The sequence below is a fragment of the Diceros bicornis genome, chromosome 8 (assembly GCF_020826845.1).
Source record: "Diceros bicornis minor isolate mBicDic1 chromosome 8, mDicBic1.mat.cur, whole genome shotgun sequence".
Classification (NCBI taxonomy): Eukaryota; Metazoa; Chordata; class Mammalia; order Perissodactyla; family Rhinocerotidae; genus Diceros; species Diceros bicornis.
In genome coordinates, this window is record NC_080747.1 from 35,039,893 (window position 1) to 35,056,939 (window position 17,047).

General features: G+C 34.2%; 1 protein-coding gene across 3 annotated transcripts in view; it reads right to left on the reverse strand.

Moving 5' to 3' along the window:
• The window catches only part of ATP8A1 (ATPase phospholipid transporting 8A1), a 218,155-nt gene that overhangs the window by 120,138 nt on the left and 80,970 nt on the right, over positions 1-17,047 (reverse strand). For all 3 annotated transcript variants that reach the window (XM_058546980.1, XM_058546979.1, XM_058546981.1), the window contains 3 exons: positions 5,911-5,983; positions 3,579-3,684; positions 2,210-2,292 (listed from right to left, as the gene is read on the reverse strand). In XM_058546980.1, coding sequence (XP_058402963.1) covers positions 2,210-2,292; positions 3,579-3,684; positions 5,911-5,983 — 262 coding nt within the window. The remainder of the gene's footprint in view (positions 1-2,209; positions 2,293-3,578; positions 3,685-5,910; positions 5,984-17,047) is intronic.

Consider the following 17,047-nt stretch of genomic DNA (forward strand, 5'->3'; position numbering starts at 1 on the left):
GGGTCCACCCAGTGCTCAGTAAAATGGGTTAAAATATTCCCACTAAGGCACACTGTCATGAAATATCAGAACTCTTGGGAGAAAGAAGCTCCTACAACCTTCCAGAGAGAGGGTGTAGAGGGCGAGTCACAAAAGATGTGGAATCACAATGGCTTTTAACTTCTCCATTAGGTGTATTAGAAGCCAGAAGATAGTGGAGCAATCCAAATTCTTAAGGAAAATGACTTCCACCCTGGAATTCTACATTCAGCCCGACTATCAGTTATGTGTAATAGTAGGATAAAAGAAGTTTAGACTTCAAAACACTAAAAAATAAATAAATAACTTCCCATGCATCTTTTCTCAAGAAGCCACTAAGAACGTGTTCCACAAAAACAAGAGTAAACCAAGAACAAGACAGACATGGGATTTAGGAAATAAAAGACCTAACACAGGATAGAGGTAAAGAAAGTCCCCAGGAAGACGGTAAAGCAATTCCGGGATGACAACTGTGAATGAGACTGTGAACTGTCAACAGTGCATCCTAGCGCCCCGGGAGTGAGGAGCTGGGTTTATTGAGGGCCTCTGCCTCTGTCACAGCTTTTTAACCTGATGAAACTGATAGAAAATGTGTTCCATCAAAACAAGGGAGTTCACTAAGAAAGAAGAGTTAAGATATAAGCAACAGTTTAAAACAGGGGAAAATTTAAAGGAATTCTAAGTGCTATAGAAGCAGGCCTTAGAACAAAACTCGCCCAGACCAAGAAGAATGGAGGACTGCAAGAAGGATGTCTCAAGGAAAGAACTGCCAATTGACAGATTATCTGGTGTGATTGTACGATACAAGTGTACTAAGAGGGTATAGGAACAATTAGCAATAGGTAGAAAGAAAATTAAGCAATTGAAAAAAGATAAGGGATTTATCTTTAGGAAATAAAGGAAAAAATTATTTCTAGGAAATAATTTTATATCAAGAACCATAAATTAAAAAAAGAAAATAGTTACCGAATACAACAATGTTCAGCTATGAATACTGGTACAGGCGTAATAATATAAACACTAAATAATGATTTTTTAATGAGATACAATTTATATACAATAAAGTACCTAGACCTTAAATGTATAGTTCAATGAAAATTGTATAGTTTGGCCAAGGTATACTTGGTGTAATCACCACCCCAATCTAGACATAGAATATTCCCATAAATTCCTTTGTGCCATTTTCCAATCAATCTCCTTCCTGACCCCAAGGCAACCACTGTTCTGAACTCTATCAGCACAAATCACTTTTGTCTGATCTTGAGCTGCATATAAACGAAATTAAAGAGTGTGCACTCCTTTGTGTCTGGCTTTTTTGGCTCAACATAATATTTTTGTGATTTATCCATGCTGTTGCTGAATCAGTAATTCCTTATTATTGTTTAGCTATTCCATTGTATGAGCATATCACAATTTGTTTATCCCTTCTCCTATTAATGGACATTTGGTTTGTTTCCAGTTTTTGGCTACTATGAACATTCCATTAGACATCTTTTTGTGGACATAAGCTTTCATTTCCCCTGGGGAGCTACAAGTATAATTGCTGGGTCAGTTGCTTGTTTACCTGTATTAGAAAACTCGACAAAGTTTTCCAAAGGGATTGTACCATTTTACACATCCGCCAGGAATATACGGGTGCTCCACTTGCCTTACATTCTCATTAACATTTGGTGCTGGCAATGTTTTCCACTTTAGCCTTTTTGGTGGGTATGTAGCATCTCCTTGTGATTTTAATTTGCATTTCCTTGATGACTAATGATGTTTCTTCACGTGCTCATTGGCCATTCATATATCTTCTTTTGTGAAATGTTTGCTCAAGTCTTTTGCCCATTTTAAAAACTGGGTCTGAATACTTGTTTAACCAAACACTGTACATAATTATAGAATATTGGGAAGGGATGGTGTGTCAAGAGAGACAAATCCTCAACTACCATAATAGATTAGAAAGTCAGTAGATATGTCTAAAATTGAAGAATCCAAACATATATCATTAATCACATATTTTTAGAAAATATGAGATGTATAAATGCCTGAGGCAACAGCTACAAGAACTGAAAGTGGTTGCTTCTGGAGAGGGGTACTGGAATATGGATTCTCTATTTTATTATGAGCCTTTTAGTATTATTTTAGTTTTGAAGCTATGCATATGTATTACTTTGATAAAAAAGAGACTTAAAAATAAATAACTTACTGAATCTATAATCACTGAGTCAGGTGTTCTTCCAGTGAAAACAAAATTCAGTTGCTTGGCTGCTCTGACCAGTGCTCCCTCATCTGTTTTGGGAAAATAGGTGAAAGCAAATACATGGTGAAAAAAATTATCTCAAATACAAGAGAAATACATTACTGTAATATAATTTTGTTTAATTTTAAAAGAATTAAAATTCTTTTTAATCTGGCCCTTGTTATTGAAATCCATTTCTTTTTAAATTATATGACAATGCCAAAGGAATGAGTAGAATAATCTTAAGGATCTGAGACACATATAGACTTCAGAGTTCTATTTCTGAAGATTAAGTCTCACTGTTAGTCATACAAACCTAAGAAGGAAAATTTAAATGCACCCCTTGTTCCAGCGTAGTCTCTAGAAAACTTTCTCAAAATGAATGACACAAAATTGCCTTCTTACATTTTATGCTTTTCCTCCTAAAAGGTTGAATGTAGAAAAACTAATACTGCTAATTGAGGATTCAATTTAAATGGATAAAAATGAATTGATGCTTTATTTTATTATGTATTATTTACTTTCATCGCTATGTTATCTCAAACTTTCTTTTTGCTAAAGGTAGGTAGGGTGTGAGATAAGAAAACATGCACATAGTTTCTATCCTAACAATATGAGTTATAACATTTCTTATGCTTTTAGGAATTTGGTAAATTCTATAAGGTCAACAGGTGCTGTTTAGAATACAGTTTAAAACACAACAAATTTCTCCAAAGTGTGTTTCTTCTTTCCTAAAAATCTTACAATCATCAAATTGACTATTTACCCAATTTTACATTGAAAATAGGTCTAAAATTAAGCCTAAGTATTAAATATTGATAACTGTGCTAATACATACTTTATGGAATCCCTTCAAATGTGTAAACTTTCCTCATCCAAATAAATACATAACAAGCTTCTTAATTATCATTTTCCAAAAGAGGAAAGCAAAATTGGTGTTCTAAAATGGATGCTCTTTAGGCAAACGGATCTTCCTTTTCCTGTCTGCTTATGTGCAAAAACAGTTTATGACTAATAGTTTATTCTTAGTTATTTATAAAGAAGGGAAAACTTACTATGTGCATATAAAAAAGTACTTTTTACTTGTGTGAATTTTGTTATTCAAATTTCCATGTAATTTATGTCACATACCAAAAATTACATATATCAAGTTATGTATTTTAACATATACATTTAACGCTGAAAGTCATTTTTTCTAATTAGGAAATTAAATTTTTTATCTAAAAAACATAACTTGGTAATTTTACTTTTTCAAATTAAATAGATTTCCTAGACAGTCTCAAATTTCAGAACAATTTTCTACCAAAAAAATACATCACAACTGCTCCATTTGTACCTGGAGATGATGCTTGATAAATAATCTTATCGCCTTCTCGCTCTGGTACTGCTGTGTGACAAACTGCCATCATTGTAAGAAATTCACATATTATAGGTGCAGTTGGCTGTAAGAAATAAACACATAATTTAGCCCTTTTCATTTAAACATTTTGACACTAATGACAGCAACATTACTTCATGTCTATCTTTTAAGAGCAAAGATGTTAAGCACTGACGGTGTGAGGGTACAGCCAACTAAAAAGCCAACATCTATTATGAAGAAAATACATTTTAAACTAAAGTTATTCATTCTTGCACTCTCTCATCCATTTTCTAAACATTTATATAGGACAACTTAGTGCTGTCAAATAGTACAGTGAAAAGGTAGACATGATTGAATCCTGTTCTCAGAAGACAGGAGAGAAACTCTAAAATATTCCTTTACCTGGTTCTAAGGCCTGACCAGATTTAAATTTTAGGCATCTGATCTCACTGTGGTTCCACTACTTTGGGTTGGGGTGATGATGGCAGGGGATTCCTCTGTAATGCTTTGTCCTTCTTCTCTCCCAAAATGGCAACCTTAACCTGATAAATGTTTTACTAAATAAAAAAGAATTGACTGAGCAATTCCTATGTACAATGGACCCTTATAGCCTGAGGAAGACATAAAAGGAGATCCTTTCTACTTTTCTCCTTTCTATAGGAGAAAAGAAGCCAGATCTTTTAAATGAAACATCTTCCTGCAAGACTCCTGATGAAGAGAAATGTCATTCAAATTAACAAAGAAAAAATACTCCATTATGGTCTTGGACTAAAAAAAAAAAAAAAAACACGAAACGGAATGAAGTGATTGGAAAGGTAAATCAGAACATTATTTGAAAAACTGTGTTCAGGCCAGAACAGAGACAAAACAGAAATGGTCTCTAATATGTGAAGCTTAGACTTGTGGGGAAGACAGAACACAAATAAATACACAGTATAATTTATTTATAGTGCGAAAAAGGCTATAAAGGAGAGCACGTGCAACTATCATGTAATGTGATTTGGGTCAGTCTGTGGTTGTTCTCAAGATAATGTGATATTTAAGCTGATGAGGTTTCAACCTCATGAACAACTGAGCAAAGAGTCTTCCACAGAGAAGGAATCAGATATGATTGAAAAGGTCCCAAAGAAGGAAAGAAAATAAAGTGTGTTTGAGAAAATAAAAGAAAGCCAGTGTCGCTTGAGGAGAAAGAAAGGGAGAGTGGCTCCGAGTGAAGTTGGTAACTTAGCAGGGGCCAGATCATGTAACTTTGTAAGTTAAGAAGGAAGCCAGAGAATGGTTTGAAATGGAGAAGTGATGGGACTTGATTTCCATTTGCATCATTCCAGTTGCCATGTGCAACAAGAACTGGAGGGGAGTAAAAATGGAAATAAGGAGACTGGTTAGGAGGTTATTACGGTTATCCACATGGTGGATAGTCTGGATCAGGGTAGTGAAAGTGAGAATGACATGAAGATGACATTCAGGATGTATTCTAGAAGTCAGCATTGACAAGGGCTTGGCGACTCCTTATAGATCTGGAGATGGAGGGAAAGCAGGTATCAAAAGCAACCCTTAAGTTTCAAGAAAGAGTAATTAGATAGGTGATGGTGCAATTTACTGAACCTGAGAACACAAGAGGGGAGAGGTGGTCTAGGTCTAGGTTTTGTGGCTCCTGAAGCTAATATTTTGTTGAAGGCTCTCAATAAAAAAGAATACAAAAATATCCATATGAACACATTGCTAGGGCCCCACCCAGGGCCACAGGTGGTAAGTTCATCTGTACAAGAGAGGGAGCATGTTTTAGGGTAATGATTACAAGTTCAAGTTTTCACACATTGAGCTTGCAACAATTGAGAGAAAAAATTCTGTGGTTTAAACTCTAGGAGACCATATCACTGGATCTGATGGAATTTTAATAAGTGTCAGTCACTTCGTAAGTGGAATGTTCACATTGGGCGGCAGATGTCTGAAGTTCTTATTGTATAGATTTGGTACTGGCCTATAATTTTGAGCAGGTAATTAATTTCTACAGATATTTTGAAATTGTTAATACGAAATTGCTTCAGATGAATAGAGTTCGATAATTATCTAATATAAAACATTTTTAAAAGACAGAACATTGATTGAATATTCTGACATTCATCTAATGATGAATTCATAATGAAGTAAAAAGGATTCAGCAATAACAGATTTTGATAATTATTAAAAATGATCATGAAACTAAAAGAAAAGGGATACATAAACATATAAACATGGAAGATAATTCAGAGCAACACTCATTAGTTTTCATTCATTAACGAAAAGATAATGGTTTTATGTTGCTTACATGATTATTTTGGAGGTTTTCCAGCAATGATGAATCACTAAATGATTTTTCATCTCCAAACTGTGAGCTCTGCCTAAACAGGAAAAGAAATGGAGCAAGCCTGGTTCATTTATACAAGCCTACTGACCTATTTGTAACTTACTTGTAAAATTAACATTATGCCTACAAACCCTTAATAGATTAAATATAATGTAGTCTGCTTTCTAAATAAGACATCATCGATTTATGATTGAGTCATAAAATATTTTCAACCAGTCTAAAGTGTGACAGACTTTTGCAGTGCGATGAAAAATAGCATCTTATAGTTCATTTTCCTGGAGTAAAATTATATTGTAGCCACATGAAATTAAAAAAATTAATTTAAAAAATGTAATAAAAAATTACGTTAAATTACCTGGAATTGAATTTCTTCTACTTCCATAATTTTTTTAAGTTTTTAGAATTTTGAGAATGAAGTTATTATAAAAAATATTGATTCTTTTACTTTAGCCTATGAGATATCTTCATTTATATTAACACTACATAATTATCATACAAAATATAAAAACATGAACAATAAACGATTTACATAGTTTATCAACATCTATCACTAACAAATATCTGATATATTTATGTACATATCACATTTGTTCTGTATATACAAGAACAAATCATAAAAATGTATGGGATTTTTTGTGCTGTGGCTATCTTCAGATCAGCAAACACATTATGTACTTCATATGAATCAAACAGAGTCAGAACTACCTCTGTAATCCAGCTATTATTAATCTCATGGCCACGTGATTTAATATTAAAATGTTGAGATTCAAAGGAAGAACAAGGAATATTTCAGTGGGAATGTCAAACCCAAAGAGTACACTTTGCAATGCTCAGTGAAAATATATACATCTAAGCTTTTGTGCGTAGAAGAAAATTTCAGAATTAATTCACTGAGGAAAAAATAATGTGTCTAATACTAAATAACTGTAATCCAGAAAGCTTTCAATCACAATTTTTACAGGTTACAAAGGGTATTATCAATGCCTATGTGTCAAACATCAAGGGTTTCATATTTTAAAGTCAGTAGCTTCAAAGGAAGGAGAAGTCATTGAAGAAAAACAGAATTTGAAGTAATTGAACACACACAATATTGTCAATATATTTTTCCCATAAACAAAGGAGGAAGTTAGAACATTTATAATATATCTTTATTTACACGTAGTCATTTGGTCTATTAATTCTCAAAATTATAATATAATACATCTTTATTAGCATGTAGTAGTTTAGTGTTCTCAAAATATCCCTGGGATGTAGAATAAATACATTATTATTATTATTATTATTATTCCTCCGCCTCTAGTTTTAAAGATGGAGGGAAAAATCCAAGAACTTTTAAATGACGTATCAATGGGCAGACAGAAAAATTAGCACACATTTCTTCTTCAAATACTATCACTGCTTAAAAATAGTTTATTATTTGGGGTGCCATAAAATCTCTCCATTTCTAAAATGTATTCATTAATGGTTCTTAGTTATAGTTTCCTATTTATTTGTTAGATAAATTGAAATGTCAAGGTATATTCACAGTAACATCTTGCCTGTGGAGGTCTATTTTCTTCCCAAAGAATTCTAGACTAAAAGCCTTTATAAATCTGAAGATATGCCTTATTAATCTCACCAGTAATTCTTTCATTTTATAAATCACAGTTACCATAATTGATATAACTTTCAAATGTATTTATAACAAATAACACTGGATATACAATTGAAATATTTACATGAACACATTCCACCCTCCATTCACCAATGAAGGCTTTCACCATGGATAATGCTAAATAAGAACGCTTCTCTCAGCAAGCGGCAGCCTTTCCAAGGTCATAAGAACCATAAACAACTCATCAGCTGATCATACAGCCTGGGTTGGATAACTCAGGCATGGAGCTTTCACCACCCTTCTCCGAAATCTTACAAAACATTCACTTTTAGTAAAAGTAAACAGATAAAATTAGGAAGCTCACGTCATTTCATAATAAGAACCAACTATATTAAAAGTAAAAGCAATAGTTTAAACTGTTAGTTGACAAAACTATACAAATTTGAAAATGACTCACAGGTAAAAATGTAGGCAACATCTACATTTTGTTAAATTTTTCCATAGAAATTTTCAAGTGATACTTGGCTCGACAAGGAGACAAAGAAATGCTGGTGTTTTGTAAGAAGCAATAGGCAGGGAGTGCAACAGTTAAGGAGAAAAATGAGCTGTTAGTCCAGTCATAAAATTGCAGCTTCTTGCAGGCTGATTTAAAAGCTATGATACATTGTAAATAATTATTTCCTAATCTTACAAAAATGAAGAATCCCCATAGCAATAAAATTTAAGAGAAAATTCAGAATGTATAGGGCTTAATTAATATTAGCTATTTTCATATATGACAGTATGGACTATGAAATTTTTTTAAATTCAAAACATGTCATCAAGAGAGTCATCAGAAAAAAAGAAAAAAATTTGGATCCATGCTTTTCACCTTAAACCAAGGAGGTTTTCCAGCATGGATGAACAATTTAATAAAAGTACTACAGACATGGGAAAATTTTAAAAATAACTTATGAGTGGGAAAAGCCTAAGTTTCATACATAATTCAGAAAACCAAAAAAATTAGATAAATCTGACTGCATAAAGCTAAAACACTTCTGCAGAGCAAAAACTATTGCAAGCACAGTCAAAAGCCAAAGGACAAACTGGGAGAAAAATATTCCCAACTGATATTATGAAAGTTAATTTCCATAAAATAGAAAGAACTCAGAAATCAGTATAAAAAAAGAAAAGTTCAACAATGCAGTAGAACAACGAGCAAAGGATATAAACACGGTTTACAGAGAAGGCAATACAAGCGGCTTTAAATATAAGTTCAATCTTATCCCACAATGAGAGAAATGAAATTTAAATTTATCAATTTGGCAGAAATAAAGTTTGACAACTCCGTGCTGTTGTGATTATGGAAAAAGTTAAATCATATATCACTGGTGAGAATGAAAACTAGTATAACTTCTAAAAAGGGCAACTGGGCAATTTCTATCAAAATTTAAAATGCATCTATCCTTTGATCTAGTAATTCCAGGTCTAGGAGTTTATATGTTATTTATGTGGTACAAAGTGCTGTATGTACAAATTCATTCTTTGCAGCACTTTTTTAATAGCAAAAGATTAGAAATAACCCCAGTTCTATCAGGGACGTTGCTTTAAAAAATTGTGGTACATCCACATAACAGAACACCATACAAAAAACGGGAAGCTCTTCATGGAATATCAACAAATCTCAAAAGACAAACTGGTACAAAACAGTGTGTACAGTACGCATCACTTTTGGTAAAAACATGAGAGAAAAAAATACATGCATATATATGTGTAGAGTAGATCTGGAAAGATATACCTGAAATTGGTTACACTGGCTGCCTTCAGGAGGAGAAATGGAGGGCTCTAAGACAGGGAGCTCTTTACATCCTTTGAATTTATAACATGGTAATGTATTATAAACTTAAAAAATAAATCAAATTTAAAATAGAAATTAAAAACTGGAACAAAATCCATGTCAGCCACCTGAAATATACACACACCCTCCATATAAACTAAATGTATTCATTATATACATACACATACTACACACATGCACACACAGGAAGACCAAGGCGGTGTGACTGTAAAGCACTGTTTTTTGAAAGGATCTGCACCTCCTGCTTTTGAACGGTGCTACTGGCTCCAAATCAAAATTCCTTAAAGGGAGATGCAATTTTTAGAAATGAATTTGTTATGCAGAGTCAGGTCCAGTCAGGTCCAAGAATTTAAACAAGTGACTGAATTCAATAATATTTTTGTTAGACACTGGTTTTGACCAAAGAAATGAGATCCACTTTCTGTGTGGCTCAAAGTATTTCTGAAAGCAATTACAAAAGAGGAGGTCCAAAAACATTCTGTAAAATGGCTGCGTCATTGGAATAAATAAATTACCTGTCAAAGTGACTACTTTGAAGACTAACACTAATTTGGATGTGTTAGATCTCATTATTATACAGTATACCTGGAAGAATGTTTTAGTGAGCCTTGCTGTTGAAGCAGACTAATACCACTTATTCCATACATAATTACAGACCAGAATAAAAGGAGAAAATAAGACTAGAAAATAGTATTATCCACTGATATTAGGATAATACTGAAAACCACAGTGAAATGACTAAGCACAGAACACTTTAAGGTAATCCTTCTGGAGAATCACGCTCACTAGCATTAACTTAAAAAAAACTATCAGAAAGAATAATGTGGAACTATATTAAACAGTTAAGAAAAACAAATATGTTATCTGGGGTTTGTTTCAAAATACTAGTGGGGGAAAGGTGTAGATGAATTGAAACTGGTCTTGAGTGCATACTACTTAAGTAAGTGGATGGGCACATCTGTCTACCTTTGTTTGTTTGAAATTTTCCACAATAAGCGTTAGAAAAAGAAAAAAATGGTTATAGAAATACATAGTTTTAAAAAATAATCATATCTTAGGGCTTCATGAATGCTGAGAACAAGCCGATCTTTTTTTCTCCAATGGTAGATTTTTAATAGAAAAGAATTAATCTGGAAGTTTATATGTTAGCTTATGGTACTTGGCAATAACAAGAAAACCATACCAATTTTGAAGTGGCTACTGGTTGGGAGATGATTTTATCTCTGTAAACTATTTATATTAATATACTTAAGCAAGCAGAGCTACAGCCATCATCCAATTATCTTTAACATCAAGAAAGGATGTTGGAAAGAGTTACTAAATTACAGGTTTGTCTTCAAAGTTGACTAAATGTAAAATAACCTACATACATTTAAGTGTTAAATATCATGTGTTTTTGTAACTTGACATTTTTGTGGTGACTATGGTTTAAGTAGGACAGTAAAGTATACACAGGCCACAAGTTTCACATATGGAATTCAATGAAATTCACATTGAAAGGTGAAGCTGCTGACAGATAGGAATAAACTTTCATATTTTGGATTTACATAGTCATCTACACTCTCTAGTTTACCCTGAAGACCAGCACATCAAGATGTGGTCAGGTGCCTGGAGCACAGGATTCAACCAGGATTGCCTTTTAATCTTGGTTTCATTGGCAATATGAAACCAACTGGATGAGACTGGAGGGATGCCAGATCCATGAACGTGCAAAATTGTGCCCCCCATGCTAACTTTTCTCAAGTTAAATTTCATCTGCTCTTGCTACCTTAACAAAACAAGAAAGAAACAAAGAAAAATAAAACGACTGAAACAGCAAGGATAGCTTGTGCTCTAAAAGCAAATATTCTTTAAAGTTCTTTCAAGTCTATAGGATGTAATGTGACCAGCACCTACTTTACAACCAGGCTGAGCGAGGTTTTAACTCTGGCTTCCATGTTTACTGGTTGTATACTTTGAGGCAAGTTACATAATAGCTTCTTTGCCTAAATTTCACCAACTTTAAAACGGTCATGTCAATCATAACTCCTTAAATATGTCATGAAGATCAAGTGAGAGACGTCAGAGCTAACACTCTCTATGAGCTTGCTAAGTCCAGTCACTATTCCAAGCACTTTAAAAACAGAACTCAATCTTCACAACCTCCCTGTGATGTCTATATTCTACCAGATGAGGACAGGCAGGTAGAGAGATCAGGTAACTTGTTCAAGGGCACCAGGAGGATGAGGGTGTGAACTGGGGGGTCAGAATCCACAGTCTGCATCTCTGACCATTGCACAGGACCCAGGACACAACAGAAGCTCAAGTAGTATCCGTTCCTTCATCTTTGTGGCCTCCAGGTAACTATGTGATAGATGGGGAATCAAAGCATTTATTTAAAATAAAGCTCACTTTATTATAAAGGTGGCAAAAGCCTTCCCTAGTGTTTTCTTTAAAATATCATTAATATCTAAGTTTTTAAGTAACTGCAGGTGGAATTGTACAAACAATTTACAAAAAAGCTGGCATTTTTTATTTGGAGTTATCTGGTTTAGAATATCAAATATCAGATTTTCCAAAAGGGTGTTTCACAAAAAGAACTTCTTAACTTAGGAAAAATAACATCCTCGTTTTCCAACAGTGATAAAAGTCATGAAACCTCTATCAAAAACAGAATATTTTAAATGACCTGAGTAAACAAACAACAATTTTTAAAATTTCTATTCAACCTTAACAAAAATATGGTAAAGGTAATTTCCTTAAGAGTAAATGAGTTATCGTAGAAAAATGTGTATTAATTCTACATTAATGAACAGTGTTTAAAATTAATAGAATTAATGTTACAGAAAGCAACAAATAAAAAGATACAGTCAAAATTTTAACTACATTCTTGAAGGATTAAATAAAAGAGAATATTTATGCCATTAAACTTGAATTATCTACCAACAGTAAGATGCTTTGGCACATTTAAAAAATACTAAAAATTATTCAGTTGTGTGTGTCGAAATGTATGATACTCCAAACAATGACCTTAAACGTGATGACTCATCAGTTATCACATGAACCAAACAGCTACCTCCGTCACTAACCCTAGGTATTATGAGGTTTACTGTGAATTGTTACCAAGGCTCCACTTTACTGAAATAAAATCCATACTGAAAAATATTAAATGATGCTATTAGATTTCTATGCATATTGGAAATGAGGCTTAATTATAAAACACACGTGTAACCTGAAAATAAAAACATAACCACTAAGAAAACCACAATATTTTCTATAGTTACCAGCATTAAAAGAACCCGTTTTCTGAAATTTTGCCATCAAATCATGATGAATTATAAAAATATCAAAATAAACTTAGACCATCCTAAATGAAAATGTAAATCCACAGAGTGGGGGGATTTTAAGGTAAGACAAACAGAAAACCCAAAAAGTATTGAAATTCAGCTTATAAAATGCCATCTTATTTTAATAATTCTAAAATTAATTATATTCTAGTTAACTATGGTCCTCGGTAGCATAGTCTTCCAACATCTGTCCCAGACATTTCATTAAAAAGAAAATTCAGGGGCTGGCCCGGTGGCATAAGCAGTTAAGTGCGTGCGCTCCGCTTCAGGGGCCCAGGGTTCGCAGGTTCGGGTCCCGGGTGAGCACCGACACCGCTTGTCAAGCCACGTTGTGGAGGCGTCCCATGTAAAGTAGAGGAAGATGGGCACGGATGTTAGCCCAGGGCCAATCTTCCTCAGGAAAAAGAGGAGGATTGGCATTGGATGTTAGTTCAGGGTTGATCTTCCTCACACACACACACAAAAAATTCATTTCCTAGCCCCCAAGCAGATTTAGTAAATGAATGAAAAGAAACGTAAAGGAATTAATTGTCCACTGCTTGGGTATGTTCCAGTAGCATTCTTGGGGCTCTGTAGAGTAGGTAAGTAGTGGCAGAAGGTGGCAGTGCTGAGCTAAAAAACCTAAGAAAGCTTCAGGAGCTGCAACTGAAATCTTAGGTAGTCCACAGCCCAGGAACTCTAAGTTGATCATCACAGACTTTATTACAGATACATAATATAAAATTCTAACAAGCCTAACCTTTAAATTAAATGTTTATAAAATGACTAAGGGTTATTCAACAGGAAATCACAGATAGCCCACGGTTTTCAAGAAATACCTACTTTACAGCATTGTCACCCTACCTGATCAGGAATGCTTTTTTCAAAAGTAGTGAAATGTGTCTAGCAAAACAATAACATGCAAATCTTTTAAAGGAATCAATGAGACAGAAAGGTCCATGCAGCTTACCATTCATCAGGAGAGCAGCCATAATCCTCAGGTTCAGGGACATGGCTTCAGAAAGCAAGAGGAGGGATAGAAAGAGAGGAAAAAATAATCACAGAAAGGCTGGAAACATAAAAAGATGAATAAGGGAAGTACTGAAAGACAGATCTCAAAAAAATTAAGAAAATGAACTTTTAGTTGATTCTGAAAGAATGGCAGTTAGTATAGTAAGTAGAACATGATTTATGGTAACTAGGCAGGTTTACAAAGTTGTTCTATAACTGGATAGCCAACTTGCCTCTTCGCCATGAAATTTACTGATTTTATGCACAGAATTCAGTATTCAGTAGGAAATATCTGAACTTAGCAGTTTAAATACATGCTAAAGCCAACAGAAAATTAACCACATATTGTATACTCAGAATAAAATGTTTTAATAAAACAACATGCTAATACCCAGGAACAAACTATCACACTGATAAAATTTGCCAAATACATTTTAGAAGTACATTTGACTACCACGAGGTTATGGTTCTTTAAGCAAGCATATTAAAGTAAAAGTTAATCACATTTCTATAATTAAAAGGGACCAAATTTTAAAAGATTAACTGATATTCAAATTTTTCACTTAAACCATAATTCAGTCATGAAACCATTTATCTCAAACAGAAAACACATTTATCAATATGTTAATTTCATCCATTAGCTCATTTGAGCACTAGGAAAGTTTGATTGACATATAGCTTTCATTTCAACCAATCAGAAGTACCCATAATACATGACAGAGATTTTATTTATTTATTAAATTTTCTTTTATTGTTCAATTTTTTCCAGCTTTATTGAGATATAATTGATATAGAACATTGTGTAAGTTTGAGGTGTATAGTGTGTTGATTTGATACATGTATATATTACAAAATGATTAACACCATAGTGTTAGCTAACACCTTCATCCTGTCACATAATTACCATTTCTTTTTTTGTGGTGAGAACATTTAAGATCATTCTCTTAGCAACTAGAGCAGATTTTCTTATCTCCCATTTCATTCATTATATATAACCATTCAATATTTTTCCTTAAAATTAAATATATCAGATATAGGTAGATTTTTAAAAATTCAGAGTTCAGTACAAATGTAAAATCATTGTTATTTTTGACAAATATACAATAAACTTCACTGGGATCCTTTCATTTCCTAAGTGTCCACCCCACTCTCTTTACCTTCCATCAAACTGGCCGTGATATGGGTCTCATCATTCCAGGGCTCCTCTTCCACCTCCAAAACCTTAAATTGCCTCCAGGGCAGTATCCACTATCTTCACTCCAATCACAATGGAAGCAGTGGCTTTTCCTCACAATTCTCTCTCTTACCAAAGGACTTTCGTAGATGCTTGAGAGGAAGGGCTAACCAAGCCCCTTGTGGGCTGGACTCCCAGAAAAGGCAATGGCTTACTGCAAAGCTCTGGGGAAACTGGCCGCAGCCCAGTGCTTAAAGCAATCATTCCTGATCAACCTCGAGTTTTGGACTCCAGCCCCTAGACTGTACCAGGGGAGAGCCTGGTGCTACCCAAGCAAAAATACTGTGCCAATGTTCTGCCAAGTTGCGCTAGTATTATACAGCAGACCTTGATCTCACACCAGGAAAGCGGCCAGTGCTCCTCAAGTCATGCACCTTAAACACTGCAGAGCTCAAGGCTCAGGGTCCTTCTCCCCAGGTCTGGTCCAGCCTTGGCAGATGCTGAGTGCTATTCAGCATGTGATGAGCAGCAGGCAACCCACACACCTGTTACTGATCCTGTCTGCATGAGTTTCCCGGAGATCGCTGCTCCAGCAGCTCTGGTGTGTAGGCACTGACTGGTTATTTGCCTTTGTTTGTACAACAGTGCTGTTAGATCTGTCTGGTAAGTTCTTCACTTAAACTCACTCTTAGATCTCAGCTCATGTATCACTTTTTCAGGGAGCAGTCCCTGCTTAGATCAGACCCCCAATGACAGACTCACATAGACCTTTGTATTGTGTCAGGATTCTATATTTGTTGTTAACGATTACTTAATTAACAACCATTAACCTTCAATTAGACTATAAATTTTAGGAGGGCGGGAACCACATGAACTTTTGCTGATCATAATATCCCCATCATCTAACAAAGTGCCACATACATAGAAGGAGATAAAAATTTGTTGAGGTATGTGAATAAACAAATGAATGATGCTTACTCAGCTTTAACCATCAGTCATGGTGAGGAGTAAGATAAATTCGTTGGTTATAATCTGGACCTTGGGCCTAAGTATTATAATAATTGTGAGGTTTCTCATGATGAATCTCTTCTTGGTGTTAAGGAAGCAGCTGATCTTTTCAGTAAGCATATTGCTAAACAAAATATCGTCAAGCAAAGCTACTCACACATTGTACTCATATATAAACAAAGGTTGCTTTTAAGAACATTCATTTTTTACTTGAAGGGAAAATGTCAATGAAATGTTTTTAATACTGATTAAATGACTTGCTCCCACAAAAAGTAGTTTACTTTGCTTAACAGAATTTTTTTAAACCTTAGAGATTGTACCGGGTTAAGCCTTGCCCATCTCATTCTAATAGTAAGGTCTAAATTATCAACAAAGATGGTACTTAGGATTGTAGCCCAGAATATTCGCTGTATTGAGAATCCTTACCAATGAACACAAAAGCCTTCTTACCTATTCCTGGTATTCAAGTAATGGTGATAAAACTGACTTATTCCTTATAGGAAGCATTTTGCTGAAATGATACTTGAATAAATACTGAACAGTAGAATTTCTAGTTTGTAATAAGTTAAATTTACAAATGACATCACAACTCATTTATATTTAACTAAAAAAAGATCGAATAAAACAATCTATATGTTTAAGCATGGTGGCATCTCTGATACAACGTTGCTCTCTAGAAAATAATCATCATTGGTACATATGCACAAACCTTTTTATTTCATTGCCCCTCATAAATCAGATTTGGGGCAACGGTTACATGAAATAAGAGAAAACTTGCAAGACTAAATTTTGAAGCATTGTTTTAAGTGTTCAACATTATCTTCCCACAAACCTATGGAACACAGAGAACTAGGCAAAGACTGTACTATCAAGAGACTTCAAGTCTTTTCTTTCAAACTGTTAAAAGCCAATAGAACTCATCTTTAACTCTTCCTAGGGTAAAATTAGGTTTTATCGTCTTAAAAATGCTGAAGAAGCATTAGCTCTGAAATCATAACCCCAGAGGCATTTGTTAGTATACGAAAGTTTGTGTTCTTCTTTGTTTTGCCACATCCTGGGGGGATAAATGCTATGCTTTCTTCTGCAGGAGCTGGAAGTGCATGTACATAACAGTTTCCCATAATAAACAAGCGTTAACACTGCTGTGGGGCAAAGGGGACAGTAAAAGT